This window comes from Hippocampus bargibanti, linkage group LG12 (assembly GCF_051943395.1).
Source record: "Hippocampus bargibanti isolate YZ-2025 linkage group LG12, ASM5194339v1, whole genome shotgun sequence".
In the NCBI taxonomy this organism is placed as follows: domain Eukaryota; kingdom Metazoa; phylum Chordata; class Actinopteri; order Syngnathiformes; family Syngnathidae; genus Hippocampus; species Hippocampus bargibanti.
Window position 1 is genome coordinate 16,784,243 of NC_142745.1, and position 20,758 is coordinate 16,805,000.

General features: G+C 42.3%; 2 protein-coding genes across 5 annotated transcripts in view; one reads left to right on the plus strand and one right to left on the minus strand.

Annotated features, from left to right (window-relative positions):
• Positions 1–8,495: 8,495 nt before the first annotated feature.
• Positions 8,496–19,680, minus strand: LOC148890736 (uncharacterized). 2 transcript variants are annotated; one of them, XR_016116733.1, is made up of 3 exons: positions 19,518–19,680; positions 10,032–10,123; positions 8,496–9,698 (listed from the first exon to the last, which is right to left on the minus strand). XR_016116733.1 is itself a non-coding variant. In XM_089011101.1 (3 exons), the coding sequence occupies exon 1, from the start codon at positions 11,962–11,964 to the stop codon at positions 11,047–11,049; it is 918 nt and encodes a 305-aa protein (XP_088867227.1). In that variant the 5' UTR covers positions 11,965–15,882; the 3' UTR covers positions 8,496–9,698; positions 10,032–10,123; positions 10,387–11,046. The 2 variants fall into 2 exon arrangements, 1 of the variants encoding a protein (XP_088867227.1); XM_089011101.1 differs by lacking the exon at positions 19,518–19,680 and adding an exon at positions 10,387–15,882.
• A 353-nt stretch (positions 19,681–20,033) lies between these two features.
• The window catches only part of rbck1 (RanBP-type and C3HC4-type zinc finger containing 1), a 13,915-nt gene continuing 13,190 nt past the window's right edge, over positions 20,034–20,758 (plus strand). Inside the window, exon 1 of one of the 3 annotated variants that reach the window (XR_016116685.1) lies at positions 20,034–20,304. Coding sequence is in view for 1 of the 3 variants with exons in the window: in XM_089010687.1 (XP_088866813.1) it covers positions 20,265–20,304 (40 nt within the window). In the remaining 2 variants the exon portion in view is untranslated. The remainder of the gene's footprint in view (positions 20,305–20,758) is intronic. The other 2 variants (XM_089010687.1, XM_089010688.1) reach the window with 2 other exon arrangements.

The following is a 20,758-nucleotide window of genomic DNA, read 5'->3' on the forward strand; positions in this document are numbered from 1 at the left end:
AAAAAAGTCACAAATAGATTTAACTTTTACATTGTGGGGACTGGGTTGTGTGTGTGCGTGATGGTCTCATCTGAATTTACCTCACAAATATATTTCCTCTGTGTTATCGATGAGAAGGTTTCTTCAGCCGTCATCTGTACAAATTTGAAGGGTTCGGACGTTTCGCCTTGTCAGCGAACAAAAAACAAAGTTCGCTGACGAAGCCTCTTGGATAGGAGGCGAAACGTCCGAAACCTTCAAATTTGTACAGATGACGGCTGAAGAAACCTTCTCATCGATGGACCACTCCTGTACGACTGAGAGCTTACACAGACGTATTCCTCTGTGTTATTATTTTTTGTTTATTTAGTTCCTGGGTACTTTTAGTCTTTCATCGTTTCAGTGTTGTAAATATGGCAATCCGCCATTACACCTTCATTGAACAAACATGAAGAAAGCTCTGAAGATGACTGCTTGTGAGGTCAAGGATTATCCTTCCGATTCAATCACAAAAAGGAGACTGGCAACAAGCCAGGACTTCAAACTTGAAACTGAGGACACAACATTGACTTTGACTTGCACATGGCTGACATTCTCCAGTCTCACGCGTGTGGACAGGAAAGTCAAATGGCAGTCAAGTTAGCGTGGACATCTTCAGACCTGCACATTGCCCTCGGTTCAAGCTGCATGGTGAATGACAAGCTTCGCGGACGTCACTCTCTCTCCCCCTCACTCTGGTTGTCTTGACACAGAAGCAGTGGTGAGATCGCGGAGCTCTGTTACACAAACAAAGGCCTCTTGAGTCTGACGCGGAGATGCGGGTCACGTGGGCAGGCGGGCGGCCTTGCTGAACTACACCTAAACTTGGAGCTAAATGGAAACAGACCAAATACAAAGCGCCCGTATGTCAGGATGAAAGCATCCCTCTGGAGAGCCATTATTTTGGCCTTCTGCGGAGAAGATGTGGGTTCACGGGAGAGCCGACTAGACCCCCTTACAAATTCACCCAGAAACCATTGGAGTTCGCATTGGTCTGACCTATTTGATGTCATTTTCAGAGATTCACCCCCAAAGACGCAAGGAGGCCTCATAATGTGCAAACTGCATAGGGTTGCTTTGTTCCATTGTAGTTTCTGTGCGGTTATATGATGTCAGATCCCGGAATAGGAAAATCCTTATTAATAACGCACAGGCCAGGAAGAAATAGAAAGGGGAGGCATGGCGCGGTCTTGGGTGGTCTGAAAACAAGTAAATAAACGGTACAGATAAACGGCAACAACTCTCTCAGAAAACTGAAATGATCTCTCACTTGTGAAAGGCAGTCTCCCAGACCAAACAAGGCCGAGACTACAAATTGACCATTTCGTCAATAATCTGTTGCGGCAACAAAATAAGGGCAGTTCGAAGCATTGATTTCTTCATATCGTTTGAATATATTTGTAATTGACATATTTATACTGTATGGCATGTTCACGCTTTTACGTCTATAGATGTTCGTACTCGATTGTCGTTGGTGTCCATTTTGATGGAAATGGTTACGACGAATGACTTTAAAAGCCTCCTGTTACGTTGCACCGGCATCCTAGCATAAATCATACACTGATAACGGTGTTTTCAGCCACGTGGTGCTATTTGACAGGCCCGAAATATATAAATATACGCCCGCAATCTCCACCAAACCAAGAGGGCCGAAGATCGAGACAGTAAGAACTAAACAATGATACTGTATTTGCGACATTTGTCATTCTTATTTCTTTTCGTATCGCCGTTGGAGGTTGCGTGTCATTGGTTGTCAGTGGCAAATCAACAACGCATCCCTGAACCCAGCTCCTCTTCCTGCGGAAGCTAAAGGTTTGGTTTCGTGTAACAGAATCATCCCAAAGACCCACCCACCGATCTGCCACTCCTGCGCTGCCGGGCTTGGATGAGCCAGACTGGACTGAGATTGAACTGAGTTGAGGAATTCCAACATCTGGCTTGTATCTTCAGTTTACGGTCATTTGGATCCCCCTGATAATTTCCAGTAGATTCACAAAGGCGGGATTGTTCTGGGCCTGGGCTTTGCGTCTGCCTTGGACTCGCAGGGCGTGGTGCTCTGGCGCCTGACTGCCACAGCTGGGCCCGTCCATCAAAACGCTTCCGATGACACATAATCCGCGCACGAGACAGGGGAAGGTGAACATCATCAAAGAAAGTCCCGCATAGGAAACTCCACCTTATTTCCGAGCAAATTATCTGAAGTATATAAAGTCACTGCACATTTCCAAAAAATGGCAAACGCTTTCACCTCAGCCTGCCAAAAAACGGCCAACACTTTGACCTCAGCCTGCCAAAAAACGGCACACAATTTCACTCAGCCTGCCATAGCCTCACTCCCACCCCCTCCACACCCTTCACATCCCCCAGCACCAAGGTTTGACAATCGGGTTCAACACCGGGTCAAGCTCTGGGTTTGACAATGGGCCGTGCTTGCCTTCAATAGGAAGAAAGCAGTCGGCTTTCCCCCTACAAAGAGCTCAGTCACTCAGAGGGGAATCTGGCTTAGTGGCCTCTCCTATTTAAAACCACACTGACTGGAATTAAAGAAAATCTCCCTCGCTGAGTTGTGACGGGCCGTCCACGCCGTATCGCTCGTTGAATCTGCTCCGCCGCCGCTGCTTTTCACTTCCCCATGTGCATATTTACATTGACCGTGTCTCCTCTGGATAAACTTTGCAAGGCACTCGGTGTGAAAACGAGACGTCACTCATGGCGTGTGCACATCATGAGACTGCTTGCTCAAAGCCGAAAAGGCCCGACCATATTTCTTGGCTGCTTGTTTGGCTATTTGTGCTATGCACACTCGGACACGTGAGGAATGAGTGGATGTGCGTGTGTGTGTGCGCATGTGTGTCTGTGTGCATGGCCGTGGGACATGGATCTTGCACGCCGAGTGTGTGAACTCTGGCTGAACCCACGGGTGTACTGTTTCAGGCACGCTCTGACAACCTCGCCCCAATGACCCGGCTCGCGACTGCACAATTCAAGGGGAGGTCCGCTACTCATGAACAGAAAGCAACCCCAACCGTTCGCCCCCGCTTTCCCCCTACCCCAACTCCCCCCCCCCCACCTTTCTCCTCGCAACTTGTCTCAACCCCCTCTCCATGCTGTTTACTTCGCCCACCCGTTCTTCTTTCTCCACCCGGCTCTCCATTTCTGTCGCGCTCTTGTCAACAAGACCCTCTGTCTGCTGGCATCGCCCCGCTAACATCGAGATGAGGCATCTTTAAATTCCGCTCGTCCTTAACGTGGTTATCGGCCTTTTGGAAATGACTAGTTTTGTGTTTTTGTTTTGATTTGTTTTTCTCGCGCACATAAAATAATTAAGACAAAACTTTTCGAGATCAAGATCACTGTCATGTGGCCTTATCAGTGAAACGGATTGCGGATGTGGCAGTAAAGTGGTCAAGCGGTTTTGCGGGTTGGTCTCGCAATTTCTTCAGTTCTGGGATAGAATCTTGGTTTGGACCTTTTTGACTATGTTTATATGCAGCAACCCAAATATTGGCAACACCCGCATGAACACAACAAAATCAACAGATACTCGTATTCGGATTTTACCCCTCTTCTCACCCGCATCAAGGGAACTCAATTGGGCCAATGGATTGTATTACCCATATATATATATATATATATTCCCAAAATTTTTTCAGGGTTTGGTTTTTCTTGCCGCAGCGGGGGAAGGCGGGGATCAAGCTCCGGTCAGACCCTTGGCACTGTTTTTCCCTCCCACGACAGGGTAGCATTTGCCTTTTGTACAACCGCCCCACTTCAAATGGAGATAACTCCAAACCCATATAACATAGGAATTAACTCTTTTTTTTCCTGATGAAAGAGAAGAGTCCTAACGGTACTTACGCTGCATTGAATGTTTGTGTAGTCCTAAAACACAATATTGTGTCAGTCCTGGAATTTGAATGAAAATGACAAAAAACATGGCACTGGAGGAGACACATTTTAGTTGTTGTTATTGGGGTTTGTCATTCCTATTTTATAATTGGAAGATGCACTCTTCAGATGCGTCCAACGGCTTTTTTTCTGTTATATTATATCAAAGTATATGGCAGTGCTGAGTGGCATCACTCAAAAACATAGGCTTTCCCAATGTCATGGAGTCCTGGAAAGCCCACCAGTCGCCGTGTCATTAACTCCCCCGCCAACCTCTCATTCAGGCTCAGCTTGACATTATGGGAGGGACCATTTATCCACTCAAAAGCCCCATGCTAGGCGGCCTGTGCAAATTGCCTGATGAGTTGGCCACCCCAGACTTGCTGTTTGCTCTGTGATTCAGAAGCAAGAGATGGGGCCCCATTTGACATTTTGCGGGCTTATTCTACACGCTTGGAATTTGCCACATGCTCGTTTTTAGTCACTTAACATTCAGGAAAAAAAGTAGAAAAAAGTTTACCTTTTCTGTCACTTAGAATTTAGTTTAATATTTCATCAATTTATTTATTTATTCATCTATTTTTATTTACTTTGGTTGTTGTTTGTTTGTCTATTTTTATGTATTCATTTATTTGTTTGCTTGGTTGGTATTTCTTTATCTAATTTCTTATTCATTAATTTGGGGATTTATTCGTTTACTTATTTGGTTGTTACATTTATTTGTGTGTTTGCTTAGTTGTTGTTTAGCGGTTTCTTTATTCATCTAATAATTTATTTGTTTCTTTGTTTGGTTGCTATTTTTTAATTAATTAAATTAATTCACTTAAATGCTTCATTTAATTGTTTATTTATTTATGTTGTCCACCTGTGTTTTCCTATTTTTTTGTATTGATATTTTTTTATAAGCGCCTTTCAAAACTCTCAAGGACAATTTACAGTCACAGGATAATATTTTGTTTCTGCAGGTGAACTTAACAGAGATACTGTGCTGGAATGAATGCATAAAATAAACACAACAGCCGACAAAATATGACGTAAATACAAGGGGTTCACATAAAGGAAGCAATTGCTGGGTAATTAAATTTGTTGAAACGGATAACGAAAAGATTCAGCCCAGCCAACGGCGCCGTGCAATTTTTAATATTCATTTTGTTTACAAGTATTTGTGCTCATCAGTGCTGGATGTTAAGTGTTGGCCAATGGTCTATCCATCCATTTGTCTTCACCGCTAAAGAGGGTCAGTGGCTGTGCATCTGTTTGCATTTATTGAATATTTTCAAAAGCAGGCCAAAGAACGGGAGGTAGAATGCATAACTGACACTTGTTGCTTAGAACATGAAGCTTCATGAAGCACTCTTGCTTCAAATCTAAAAGTTTGTGTGAAAAGTACACTGCAACCAATCCAATCTTTAAAGCGAACTTGCTATATAAACTAGTCAAAATCATGCTTCATGAAGCTTCAGTTTTCCATAACATCTTGTCCTTGTGTACACTGTAAAGGTTTTTGTTAAATGCACACTATTTTATTTCAAGTGCTTACAAGAAATGAAATAATCTCAATCAGCTACATTTTTTTTCCAAATGGATTATTCATCAATTTAAAAATGTATATTGTTTTAGTTGTTTTTATTTTGTGTGCACCTTTGATAAAATAAAATCAACTAAATTCAACATGGCGGCCTCGTGGACCAGTGGTTCGCGTCACGACCTCACGGTGCAGCAGCCGTAGGTTCCATCAACTTTTTGTGTGGAAATTGCATGTTCTCGCCGAGCCGGCTTTATTTTTCTCCGGGTACTCCGGTTTCCTCCAATTCATGAACAGTCTAAAGCAGGCATGGGCAAACTACGGCCCGCGGGCCACATACGGCCCGTTAGGCTTTTTAATCCGGCCCGCCGAACCTGCCCAAATTATAGTAAAAACAGCGTCTGAAACTCATGACAAAAAGTTAGCGGACAACAGGGCAGATAACTGAAAAGTTGCCTGCCCCATCTTTCACAACCTGAAGCACAATGAGACAACTAATCACATTAAAAAACATTGTCACAAAGTATAACGTTTTCTTTTAAATCAAGAATGTACCTACTACAAATGCTACCTTGCATAATTTACGGGGAATGTGCATGGCTAGATTTTGCTGCAGTAGTCGATTGTCATTGTGGTGCACAATGCAACGTTTGGATTGCTTCCTACGAGCCACTCAGCCCCTTTCATGAGTCTCACGTACATTTTACAGTCACGGTTTAATGTAAATTTACGTTTTGTAGCGTCACATATGTTGTTAGCTTCTTTTGAATCTTTCTTCTGGGCTGAGGATCTGTGCATCTATTTTGGAAAATTTTATGCAATTGGACGACTTTATAACGCTTGCGAAAGTCCGGAAGAAAGAAGCAGGCTTCTGATTGGCTGCCGTGCCGAGTATGCAAATTTCACTGCAGGTTGCCTATGTCTGTGTGCTCGGCGACGGTACACGTGTATTGTTTGCGCGTGAAGGCGAGGGCGTCAGTGAGGAGTTTGTTGAGCGCGCGGTCAGGACAAACCATCTATGATTTGACGGAATTTAACACAAGTAGGTATTATTGAGCTTGAATATTTCGTTGTGGAATAATGTTTTGAATGTTGAAAGTGATTCCATTTTTCAATAAATGTTGATTTCTTTAACTTTGCCCCTCCAATGAAAACTTATTAAAAACAGACGCAATCTTGATGAATCACAGTGCATATGTTATTTTAATCTATTTCCATTTCCTCCTCCAAGTATCTGCGAAATAGTATGTAAACGCCATATTCCTTGAGACAAATTTATTAACTGATCAGGGATATTTTTCACATTTGAAAGAAAGTTAATAAATTGGGTTCTTACTGTGCTATGAGGTTTGTACACACTACATTTAAAGGACAACCAGCACCATTTTTTCGTGTTTCCCACTGACATTATAAAAACGTTTTATAGCGTCTATAATACCCAAAACAGGCAGGCTGATATTTTTAGTTAAATGAAAAACGCCAATAAAAATGACTTCAAAATGAATCTGGAAATGGCCAGTTTCAGAAGGTCCCACCCCTTTGTTCGTGACGTCACGCCATGACGTCTTGCCTTGCTCGAGAATCAAAACAATGGCTTCAGATTCGGAGAAGATGTTTTCTTGTTACTCATCCAGTTATGAATATGATTCAAATAGTTCTGAAGAGGAAAGCATAAATGTTTGCAATTGATTCAAGGAGTCCTCCCATATCAATTCGAGCCGCCAATGACAGCAATGTAGCACCCAGAAAATGCAGAAGATTGCGCCCAAGCTCCGTTGGAAATGGGCTGATTTGTCAGCTGGGAATTTGTGTCAGCGAATATCAAATAGTTGTCTTGGTGCAACACACAACGATTCACCATGGCGTTATTTATGTGTTTTCCTTCTAATTTCGCCATCAACACGAAGTTTTCAGACCAAACAAAGTACCCAAAATGCATTGTGGTTCGCTTTCTCAGTCAGGGGCAGTCCAAACGTGACGTCACATGGGGATCGTCATCAACTCGAAAACAAGACTTAGTGAATATTCAGCGCAAGTCTTAGAACGTAAACTATAGCTATATGCTGTGGAATCTTTGTAAAATACGCTCAGTCAAAGTCATTTGAAGTGATTTTATAAATTATGGACATAACTTGTCGGAAGGCGTCGGTTGTCCTTTAATGCTTTAGGCTTAGTATTTCCGGCCCAAACACTCCCTCTAAATGCTCCTGGCCCGGCCCCTCTGTCAAATTTTAGAACCCAATGCGAGTCAAAAAGTTTGCCCACCCCTGGTCTAAAGTATCCCGAGGTGTGGATGGTAGTTCGTCTCTGTGAGCCTGCAATTTGCTAGCAACTGGTAGATGGCGTCTATTGACCGAAGGCTACTGGGATAGCCTCCAAATGACCTGTGGGTACCTAAATGGCTCCCACCACCCGCGCACTCCTCACGCACTGCATAGAACTCCTGCTGGAAATGGGTTTGTATTTCAGGGCCCCCAGGGGGGGCTGGCAGCAGGGGCTGGAGGCCGTCAAGAGCAGGCCCCTTCAGACATGGACAGCTCCTCCGCTCTCGCAGAATCAGCGAGGGAAAGACCTGAACTTGGAATGACCCCGGCAAGCATAGACCCCGATGGGTTCATCCGCAGGCCACAGCTCCGGTTTCCCTCACCCCCAAATTTTCCCCTTTTTTTTTTTTTTTTTTTTTTTTTGGGGGGGGGGGGGGTTGTTGGCGTGGGGGTGGGGTGTTTTTACAACCCAAGCAATACATTTTCCAGAGCCTCCGCTTCATTCCCACGGAAAAGAGGAAAGAATTGTTAAGTATACATCTGATGGCCTGTCCTCTTTACACCTGCCAGGCGGTACTTTGTTATGCTCATCATCAGCTCCTTTATGGGTCGAATCAACAAACAAAAAACACTGCTTGAATGTTTTACCTCTTGGATGTCATCAAAACGTGGGGGGACAAAACATGATTTCAAACCAACACTACCAAACAACATAATACACACTTGGTCCACTTTCATGTATGAAACGTAGTATTGAAATTATTTAATTTAATTAAAGACATGCTTAGCTGCGTTAGTTTTTGTGTACATAAATTTGATTTTTTTTGTTCCATCTGTGAGAAATGAACACGTTGCAGGAGCAAGCCTTTTGCAAATGTTGCTGTTCCGCCATCTTGTGGCCGCATTATCATAGCTAATGTATAAATTATTCGAATGCTTGCTGATTAATTCAATCAATTTGTACGTATGTTAGGTGAAAAAAAGAATAACAAATCAATAAATAGCATTTTTGAAAATCAAGAATATTTAAATCGTTCTATTTGTCAAATACAGTAACTTGCTTGCTAGCGAGCAGGGAGGGGGCATGCTTTGAAGACTCGTCTTGGTCCTCTCCCACGACCTCAGGCCCACTACAGCCTTAGTTATGCAACATACAAACATTTGAGCTGCTAAAATGACGGCGTACAGAAAAATATGTTTCTGCTATTTTTATGATTATTTGTGTGAATGCTTTCGGTGGTCATTTTGTATTGAGGGTGCACATTCACAACTTGTCCACAAGATGGTGGTGTTGCATCTCGAAACACCGCGACATCCCATGGCTTTACCCAGAAAAGATTTGGAGATAGTATTGTACGTATTCAGAAATTGAAAGTGATTAAAAAATAATGTCATTTAATGTGCATGTATATCAGTCTCCGTATTTCTTGTCTAAACAATGAAAAGCGATCAGAGAATTGGAGATGAGCGTGACTACCTTGCATTTTTACGAATGTTTTAGCTCACAAACTCCTCACACACACATACACATATACAGGCAATCATTCGGTGTTTTCTGTAGTTATAGTCGTTTGAAACAAATTTCTAAAATCACAATCCCTGGTTTCTCCGATATAATGCACGGATTGATACAGGATACAGTAGTGCATATTGCATGAAAAATCTATTTTTATCGTGCATGTTTGGAAGTTAAACGTCTTTGACAACCAACTAGTACCCTATTATACTGCATGTATGTATATTCTGTAGCATCTCACAGCAAAATAATGAGCACATGGAATGACAACAAACACGCGGAGCAGGCAGGATGGTGACGGCCTTCAAACACATGGATGCAAGTACAGTACATGTATTCTCCTCTTTGTGTGTGTGTGTGTGTGTGTGTGTGTGTGTGTGCGTGGGTGGCCTTGTGGGAAAATGAATTTTGATACCCTGGCTCCCAAATGACAGCGTTGTAGGCAGCGGATGTGACACTCAGTTGTTTGTCATAATCCACCAGGAAACTGCAAGAAAGAAAAAATCTGACATTCACTCCCACAATAAATTGGTTTATTTCTTCATTGTTGCTGTTTCTAGGTCACTTCAATCATAATTTTGAGTAGTTTCCTTGTATTCAGAAATACATTTTTTGCCACTGCAGCCGGTTTCGAATAGACCCATGGAAAAAAGCTTCAAAAACACATACCCAAAAACACATATGAGGCATTCATTTTGTTTTGAAACATCTCTTTTCGCGTCAGTTTGGCTATTTTCAATTTATCTGATTTAATCAGGCAAACAAGACACATGGGATACAGTGACGACCTCACACCACAAACATGTTTGTATTTCCTCACCTGGAAGCAACATTGTAGACACAATCTCTGTGTCCTGCAGCATTTTGATGATGCTACGTTGAAAGGCTTTGCTGCTGCTGGACTGCAGCTAGCTGAAAAGTGATTCAAAAAAATTCTGATCATTCATGATGTATTTACAGTGATACCTCAGCTTACGAACTTAATTAGTTCCCAGAGTGTTTGTTTCCCATAAGAAATTATTAAAAAGGAGAATAATCAGTTCCCAGGTCCCCATAAAACATAATTTTCTATTAAATACCACACATTTCTACAAAATATACCTTATTTTATAAATATGCTATTGTATTGTAATGAAAGAAAAAACGGTTCTGTATAATAAAGTCATTTTATTTACCTTTGTGATGGTCGTTGATTTAGTTGCCTCTTGATGATATCTGAGAGAAGTTGCCGTGTTTTCTCGGCGATAATACCCTCACTCACACGGTCCCCTGCTAGCTGCTTTTCGTGAATCTAAATCAACAGAAGTTTTTCAACCTCTTCTATTGTCTGAGACCGTTGCTTAGACAACATAGAAACACCCTTAGTCACACATTGCAATGGTCGATTTAGCATCCTGGTAGTGGGACGCAAAGTCACACAAACGCACACCTCGTTCATGTTTCTCGATGATCTCCTTCTGCTCGATCTGCAATAAAGAGATAAAGAGATAGAGAGAGAGAGAGAGAGAGAGAGAGAGAGAGAGAGAGAGAGAGAGAGAGAGAGAGAGAGAGAGAGAGAGAGAGAGAGAGAGAGAGAGAGAGAGAGAGAGAGAGAGAGAGATGAGATAGAGAGAAGAGAATCAAGAACCACTGGACGTGATGTTGGAGCTGTGCCTCAGGGATGGGAGGTTGTGAATTTGGGACACATCGTCAGTAGTGTGCCAAAGAATCATTGGGTGTTTCGGCCTTTTAATCACTAGACACCCTCATCGATGGTGGCCAGCGACAGGTTGATCACGCCTGCGCTTGTGTTCCATGCCCAATCAGATGTTCAGAAGCTGGTGGGGGTGGGGGTCTTAGGTTGCTGACCTATGAGCCCAACAAGGGTCCTTCCTCTTCATCCAGATCCAGTGGCTGCTTCTTTCTGAAGTTTCAGAGAGTGACCTAACTGTGTGCCGCAGAGCCTGTCCATGGATACCCAGGTCTTTTAGCAGCCTGATGGTGGAGGAAGCCACAAACCCTCTGCATCCAGCTTCAATTGGATATACCTTGGTTTTCCATCCCCGCTGTTGCGCATCCACTGCGAGTTCTGTGGAGCGCAGCTTCTTGCGCTCATAGGCCTCTTCAACAGAGTTTTCCCACGGGACTGTGAGTTCTGCGATGTAGACAGCCTTGAGTGAAGGGGACCAGAGCACCAAGTCTGGTCTGAGGGTGGTGGCTGCAATCTCCGCTGGGAAAACGAATTGCTGGCCAATGTCAACCCGCATCTCCCAATCGCGGGCCCCAGATAGCTGTCCAACTTCTGGTTTAGCAGTAGGATGGTTGGGCTTTTTCTGTCCCTCTCGGATGAAAGTCAATGGTGCTGTGCTGGGCGTGGTGGCTCTCATTGGCAAGGAGTTGATGGTATTCCTCTTGCTCTCAAGGACAACTGCCAAACTCTTCAGGACCTGGTTGTGCCTCCAGGTGTAGCGGCCTTGTGTGAGGCTGGTCTTACAACCGGTCAGGATGTGTTTGAGAGTTCCTGGAGTTCGACAGAGGTCACAGGTTGGATCTTCGCCATACCATTGGTGGAGGTTTTTTGGAGATGGGAGCACGTCATTGATAGCTCTGATGATGAAGCTGATGTTGCTTGCCTCCATTTCCCAGAGATCCTTCCAGCTGAGCCTTCTCTTCTCCAGGCCTTCCCACCTCATCCATTGTCCGTGCTTGTCAAGAGAGACAGCCCGTGCAGTTCTTTCAGCTTCCTCTTGGCGGCGCACCTCTGCTATCACCATTTTCCTTCTTTCCGATGTTGAAGCCTTACGCCAAGAAGGTTTGTTTGTAAGGCCAAACCCCCCCTCTTCCTAGCTGAACGTGTCCCACAATGTCGCTGTGCCTTAGGGCTGCTGTGGCCTGCTGCACTGCAATGGATGGCGTCCATTTCCGTCCCGTTGATAGGGGGGGGGGGGGGGGTGCAGCTTGACTGATCTTCCGGTCTCTGGAGTCTGTGAGGGTCATCTGAAGTCTCACTTGTAATTGATTGCAGCGACGAACAATGAGAAGCTTAATTTTTTGGGTGTTTTTTTTTATATATATATTTTTTATCCTGATGACCACTCGCACCAAATTCTCTCTTAGCATTCCGAGTGTGCTCGGCCCATTCGTCTCGATGAAATAAAAGCCGTAATGAGCACTATGGCGTCGTGAAACGAAATGGATATGTTTCGCAAATTCCAAATTAGCGACCCCTGCCGTCTTTTTCCAACTCTGTATCAGAACAGTATTTTTTTTAACCACATCACTTTATTAAAAATGAATGACTCACTCTCCCCCGCAAATGGTTTTAAAATGAGCATTCGTGTGTCAGATGCAAATTGTTGGCCGGCAAGGAAATCTTCTTTTTAGATGACATTCAAGCTATTTACTTTTTTTTTGTTTGCACTGAAAAATTGGCTCTGCCACAGCATGCCAGATTCACCATTTGGGGCTAATTGGGAGCTCTTTGTTGTAGAAATTGCTAATGGCAGTCAAAACAACGGAAGGCTGTCATTTAATGGTAAAATACACACGAATGACGGAAGCAGAGCAATGATACGTTCTTGGGTGATTAACAAAATTTAAAATAGTAAATCTAGGAATGGCGATGCTACGAATGGGACAGAAACGGTCTCCCTGATGTTTTGATGTATTATTTTCTGTTCCCTAGACGATGGTAAGCTGTCGTTTGAAGAGTTCAACGCTTACTTTGCCGATGGTGTTCTGACTACGGCGCAGCTGCAGGAGCTTTTCGACTCCATCGGCGGTCGGCAGAATAAGTGAGTTTGATTTTGAGCGCACCTTCAATGAATGACAAAGGTTTTCCAAATATAATGTAGAAATATGTAAAAGTTTTCCAAATATAAGGAACACCACATTATAAGGCGCTACAGTAGAGGTTGGGGTTACACACAACTTCTTCTCGAGGGGGAATGGAGTCGTGGCTGCTGACAGTCGTTACATGACCTGTTGTGGTTCACTTCACATATAAGCCGCACCTGCGTATAAGCGGCAGGGTCATCTTCTCAGGAAAATCAAAGCTTTTCGATGTACCTTAAACACCAGAAAGTACGGTAACTTCTGACAGTGACTGGTCTCCTTTCCTGCTCTACCCTGTGCTTGCTGCACAGGGTAGAGCACTGACAAGCTAGCAGGTTGGTTACTAATTGTGTGATGTCGTGTGTGGGTGCATGTGTGTGTAGAGGGCTGGCTTGGAAAAAGTCAGATAAAAATAAGGCGTAGTCTTAAAAGTATCAGGAGCACTAAGATTGAAACCGCCGATTTTTTAATTGAACGGGCATAGCAGCCAATCAATTTTGATGTCAACGCATGATGAGTTCGAGCAATTCAACTCCAAGTAATTCAGCCGTTGACCGCGATCAACGTATATATCCGTCAAGTGTATTTTTTAACGCAGGTGCATGCGATGACACTTCTTTCCTGTGCATAAACTATTTTTCTCAGCACATCAGGGAATACCTGAACGTCCTGTCATCTCTAGAGAAGCCCAACGTGGCCATTTTAAAGGCCATGTATAAAACTAAAGAGGTAAGTCTATTCGCAAGAGAAGTCACCTAACTGAAGAACATTGGTTTTCTTAATATTCCACTTAAAAAAAATCAATTTTGTGCCTGAACAATGACATGTGGCTTAATTATGTCAATCCATTTTCAGGAGTACCAGAACTCCAGTGTCCTGGGCCAGTTTGTGACCCGCTTTTTACTGCGAGAGACCTCCACGCAGCTGCTGTCGCTGCAGTGCGCCATTGAAGCTGTGGATGAGCAAAGCGCCCCCGGGTTTTCAGTATCATTTATGTGTACCAGTGACGTGCAGTCAGTGGAAAGCTGTCATGGAAATATCAAATGAAAAAATAAATTAAACAGTTAGATGTATTTAGTGATTTGTACTTTAAAGTTCTTGTCCATTTAACTTCACCGTTTTAGGATTTTTTTTCAAAATCGCTGAATTTTCGCATTTACTGTTCAAGTAGAGACGAGCGGTGACGTCATTGATGACGTCAGTGCCTCACCAGCCATGAACCTCACCGCACGTCACTGGTATGTACGTATGTATGTAGGTAGGTAGGTAGGTAGGTACGTACGTATGTGTGCTTGTTTGTTTGTGTCTTTGTGTATCCATTTGTTTATTTATTTGTGTATTTGGTGGTGTTGTAGCGAGCAGCGATCAGTCTCAACTAATGATTTCACGTCCGACTATTTTTCTTCCAATATCGCGCCTGTTGAGAAAGTTAGATTGTATCCTCATTTTATGTAATGCTGTAATACTCAGCTGATCTGGCAATCCAGCCACGACGCGACATCACGTGACTTGACAGCGATAAAAGCCAGTTTGTGTATATGTTTTGGACTTCTCGTACGACGATGAGCGCACCGGCTGCTCTATATGCTCCGGCAAATAAATATCCTACTTGTATGATCTAAACAAGAGGACCATCTCGACTCTTTATCTCCCAAATGCATCGCGAAAGCGCTGAAGATCTCAACATGTTATGGGCCCAGGAGACGTTTGGGAGATAAAGTGAAGCCAGAAGTGTATCCAGACTTGAAAGAGCGGTGAGCAAACGAGGCTATCGCTAACCGGCTAAACAGCGGTCAAGATGGATGAAGGAAGGGCAAGCAGGCACCTTCGACTGGCATTCGACGGAGATGAAGATAAGTACGAGATATGGTAAACAAAAATGCTCGGACATTTTCATTTATTGGGACTAAAGAAGACCGTGCTAAGCAAGCCGGCGACGAGTTCCGAAATGGTTACGGATGCAGAGATAAATGCAGATGCGTACGCCGAATTGATAAATATGCTTGATGACAAGAGCCTCTCATTAATAATGAGAGATGCACCTGATGATGGAAGAAAGTATTTGAAGATATTGAGAGAATATTATGCGGGAAAGGAAAACCACGGATAATAAATCTGTACACCACGCTCACGTCGCTTCAAAAGAGGAACGATGAAAGTGTTTTCAAAGTGTCATCAAAGCCGAAACCGCCATCACAGCGAAATGCGGGAGAAACTTTGGGAGATGGACTACTTGTTGCCATGGTATTAAAAGGACGACAAGCAAGTTTCAAGCCATTTGCAATCCATGTAGCGCATTCAAATGATGAAATCAAGTTTGCAGATTTCAAGACGAAGCAACTGAGAAAATGAACACCGAGTCAGGGGACAGTGTGATGAAGACACAGGGTCGGAGTGGACGACAAACCACCAATACCAACACCCGTGACCAGCACAGTGATGACACAGGCATAGTGTGTTTCAAGTGTGGGATCAAAGGCCACAAAGCAAGAGAATGTCGACAGAAGACATGGTGTAGTCATTGCAAAAGAAAGACACATAAAGACGCAACGTGCAGACATAAGGACAAGTACAGACGAGATGACACCAGTACATTGTCAGAAGATGGCGACATCGACAACGCGCTCAAGATGAAGGACGGCGAGTCCAGATCCAGGGAGCAGTTGGGTTGCGACATCCGAGACAGAGGATTGATGGTGGACACGGGAGCCACTTCGCATATCATCACCGACGTGACCATGTTCAAGAATTTCGACAGCACGTTCAGACCGGAAAGACACCGCGTGGAGCTGGCGGACGGCACACAATGCAGCGGAGTCGCACATAAAAGGGGAGATGCTGAGGTCTCTTTGATTGACATCAAAAGACAAAGACATAAAGCAACACTGAGAGAAGCTTTATACATTCCTTCATACCCCCAAGACATTTTGTCTGTAAAGAAGGCAACCACCAACGGGGCAACAGTCATATTTAAAGAAGGTAAAAATTCACTGATTACAAAAGGTGGGACAAAATATGGTATACATGTGTGTGGAAAGTTGTACTATTTACATATTGAGAAAGAGACACAGATAAATGAAACAGATGAAAGCACATATTATGGCATGAGATTAAGGCTGAAGACTAGTGAGGTCTTTCAGAAGCCTAATAAGAGAGCCCAAGAGTCTTGTATACAAGACAGGGATGCACACGAAAGTGCAGTCACAGAGATTAGGCCAAATGAACATAAACTCACACGACAAAGTGACACAAATGATGAACCTGAAAATAGAAGGTATCCTACTAGGGAAAGAAAGAAACCTAGTCACTTTGATGATTTTGTGATTGAGTATAGCGATAACGATGGGGCACACATGGTGTTCCGCAAACATATGCAGAGGCAATGAGATCAAATTATTCTCAAGAATGGGCAAAAGCCATGGATGAGGAAATTACGTCATTAAATGACAACACATTTCCTGAAACAACCCTACCAGTGGGCAAGAAAACAGTGGGGGGTAAATGGGTATATGCTATCAAACGTGATGTAGATGGTAGAGATAAATACAAAGCACGATTTGTAGCAAAGGGCAAGAGCCAGGTGGAAAACATAGAATATGGAGAGACGTTTTCACCAACAGCCAATCAAACAGGTATAAGAGTGGTGCTTCAAAAAGCAACTCAGGAAAATGAAGAAAGGGATGACGGTCTAGTTTACAAACTAGAAAAATCACTTTACGGTTTCAAACAATCTGGGCGAAACGGGAACAAGGTCTTACATGATTATTTAACCGATAATGAGTATAAGCAAAACCCAGGTGATTATTGTATGTATGCCAAAGAGTCGAGAAGTGACAAGGTGATCAAAATCATATGGGACGGTGATTTCATTATTGATGACTACCAATATGCAAAAACAATTGTATTTGAGAGTTTACACCCATTGTTTTTGGAAGCGGAAATGTGTAAGACAGAGGTCACATTGTTATATGTATCTTGGTTTACATTACAGCAAACTGAGTATAAGTGCGGGTGTTGAGAAAGTTAGATTGTATCCTCATTTTATGTAATGCTGTAATACTGAGCTGATCTGGCAACCCAGCCACGACGCGACATCACGTGACTTGACAGCGATAAAAGCCAGTTTGTGTATATGTTTTGGACTTCTCGTACGACGATGAGCGCACCGGCTGCTCTATATGCTCCGGCAAATAAATATCCTACTTGTATGATCTAAACAAGAGGACCATCTCGACTCTTTATTCTCCCAAATGCATCGCGAAAGCGCTGAAGATCTCAACAGCGCCCAGGAAACAGTGAAATATGCAGAATTTCAGTTCAAAAAGATGTCTGGCAAATAAGCTCCACACTGTAGTGTGTGTGTGTGTGTGTGTGTGTGTGTGTGTGTGTGTGTGTGTGTGTGTGTGTGTGTGTGTGTGTGTGTGTGTGTGTGTGTGTGTGTGTGTGTGTGTGTGCGTGCGTGTGCGTGTGAGAGAGAGGGAGAAATTTGGTGAGTCATTTCAGATGCATTGTAAAGGCTCTTTTAAACACCACGATTAATAATGACCAAGGCCGTTATGAACTTCTGCATGCCACACTGCTTTGATTAATATAAAGAAAGAAAGAAAGAAAGAAAGAAAGAAAGAAAGAAAGAAAGAAAGAAAGAAAGAAAGAAAGAAAGAAAGAAAGAAAGAAAGACTGATTGAATAAATACAAAAATAGGTAAATAAATAAAATAAATAAATAAATAAATAAATAAATAAATAAATAATAAATAAATAAATAAATAAATAAATAAATAAATAAATAAATGTATCGCTTGTGTTAGGCAGGCACGACAACCAGGCATCTCACCCAGCCGGTGCACAGGAGGGGGCGGGTTTATGTTACAGTATTTCACTGCATGTTCTATGTTTGAGTCAGATCCACTTGTTAGCAGTTGGAATGAAGACGTACTCCAGTCAATCGTGTGTTCTCCTTCCTCAACTGCTCCAGAGTATTTTTTTGTAAATAGAGATGCGTTCAGTGACACTACGTAAGATGTGAAACCAACTTGTCTGGCTGCAGACAAGCGAAGTAGTAGTTCAAAAATGACTGGTAAATCAGGTTTTATACCTGCACCCTTGAGATACAAACTCAGCCAAATGATGGGAAAAGCTATGTTTTAACTCCTGAGCGCTCCATTTATTTGATGAAGATGTTGGGCGTGCATCACCGTCACCGAGCCAAACGTGACTTCAGTTGTGAATTTGGCAAAGGTAAACGACAATAAAAATATCCAAAAATATTTCAATAGAATGACGGTAAGTGATACGTTGATTGACACAAACCCTGAGACAACTTTTGGCAAACACGGCCACCTTCAGGACCACAAACGAATGACAGCCCTGTTATTTTGTCCACCACCCGTTTTATGATTTTAGATTAATGATACAGATACAGCAGGATTGTGGGGGCATTCGTGTCACCTGACGTCGCCGTTGATGATGTGAGGCGAATCTACCATACCATAGAAATAGATAGGTTTAGAAGTGCCCAAAGGAGGCAATAGCATTGCGCCCGCGGTCACCAGGTTGTGACGTCACTGGTGACGTGCCAAGTTGTAGCCTCTGACACAGTTCCGTACCATATGAATAATTTTTGCTCGTTTTTCGTCGATTTTCTCCCGGTATTCGACGAAATTCTAATACTTTGTGGCTAAATATGTTTTAGAAGACAACTACTTCACTCTCACGTCGTCTTTCGGCGCGATGTGAAGTCGGACAAGTCCAAAAACCTCAACTTTCAAGATCAGATATGCTTTGGATTATAATTTTTTTATAATCCAAAACATACAATTGCAATTAAATACACCACTATTGATGTATATTTATTCAGAGTCTAAAAATGTTATGAATAATAGAAATGACAGCTCTTTAAGATTGAAAATTCAAATACATAGTATAATTGTCTTTTGAGTGTGATTGTAACCAATCTTCAAACGTGAAAAAAATAACATTCATAAAGAATGATCATAATTGGTGATCGGAATTGGACTAAATCAGAAATTGTAGAGGATTAGGTAACACTGTGTATAGTGTATATATGTGTGAAATCTACAACGGATCAAAAAGATCAAGAAGTAATTATTAGTATGTTGTATGAGCAGAGTCGGCTAACCTGGGGCGCGTTTCACTAAACTTTGCTATTTAGCAATATTGCTAAGCGTTAACAATATTGCTAAATGATGTTTAGTGAGACACGTTTTTAGCATTAACAATGAACTTAGCAATATATTAGCAATATTGCTAAGTTAGCAATGTTTAGTGAAACGCACACCCCTGCAGTTCAAATTTAGTGTCGAATTAGTTACATGCTTGAGGAGGCAGAGCCAATTCAATGTCATACTAATGAAGAACAGCTAGAACGTACTTATACACCGTCGAAGATCGAAAACAGGACGAAAATTAGTCGCTAAAACATCGCAAAACGAATTAATTTTTTTTCTTTTTATAGAAATTTCATTTTCACTCACTTGAAGAACGAAATTCCTTTGTTTTTCAGCTTGTAGTTGAAGCATCCGTAAGCGAAACATTGCGGCCCCCAACTGCTGTTCCTTTTTACAGCATCCATACGTTAAATAGACCGAAATACGCTCAAAACTATCCTATTTCTATGCCAACCCAAGCCACGTTACTATGGACGCTACAACTCGTGCCGTCACTTCCGGGTTTGCCATCAACCTCGTCTCTACGCCACTTCTAAACCTATCTATTTCTATGGAATCTACCATCGTAAAAGCACCAATTTGCATGCGAACCGCAATTAAAACACAACTTCAGAATTTTAACGTTGACGTCATTGTTATCGTGGCGTCAAATTTGACTTTGGCTGTCAATTCGGCTCAGTTGAAACAGAATAAAAGTAATCGTAGCGAAGTTTATAAGCGAGGAAATAGCAAATCACACGAGCAAGGTGGTTTCCATTTACACCGGTCTGAAAAAAGGATACTGCAAAATTGGAGGTGGTGTTGTGAAATCGATCCGACCAAATTCCACAAAGGTTCCGTCTACTCTTCCTGGTGTCAAACCACTTTCTGTTTTGTTAAGACGTTAGTGGAAGCCAACTGGTCGGTTCGGTTATTCATCTATTTATTGTATTATTGTGTATAACCCTAACCCTATAATTGTTTTTTGTTCATTGAACTACACCAGATTACATTATATCCGACTAGACACCTCTAGGTAACACGAGGGTTCAGTTTTGTATTGCAGATGAAATCATGGCTGCTGAAGTAAAACCAACTACTACTTCAGAAGTAGGTATGCAGTTTTTAATTCATCTAAAATTTCATGCCGTACGTATTTTTCGAGACACTGCTTTTTTTCTTCATGTCAACTTTATTGCTAAACGTGCAATATACAGCACAGATGAAATGTATTTCCCTCGGTGGAGAGAGGAGCGGCTGTGGGTGCCCCTGCACTGCCATCATATGTATTTATTTATTTATTTATTTATTTATTTATTTATTTATTTATTCATGTGTTTGTCTGTGTATTTACTTGTGTATTCATTTTGTTATTTATCTGTGTATTCATTTTGTTATTTGTTTGCCCATTTCTTTTTCTTTCTTTCTTTCTTTCTTTCTTTCTTTCTTTCTTTCTTTCTTTCTTTCTTTCTTTCTTTCTTTCTTTCTTTCTTTCTTTCTTTCTTTTTTTCTTTCTTTATTTGTTTCTTTATTTCGTGTTATTAGTTTTTAATAATAAATAATAATAA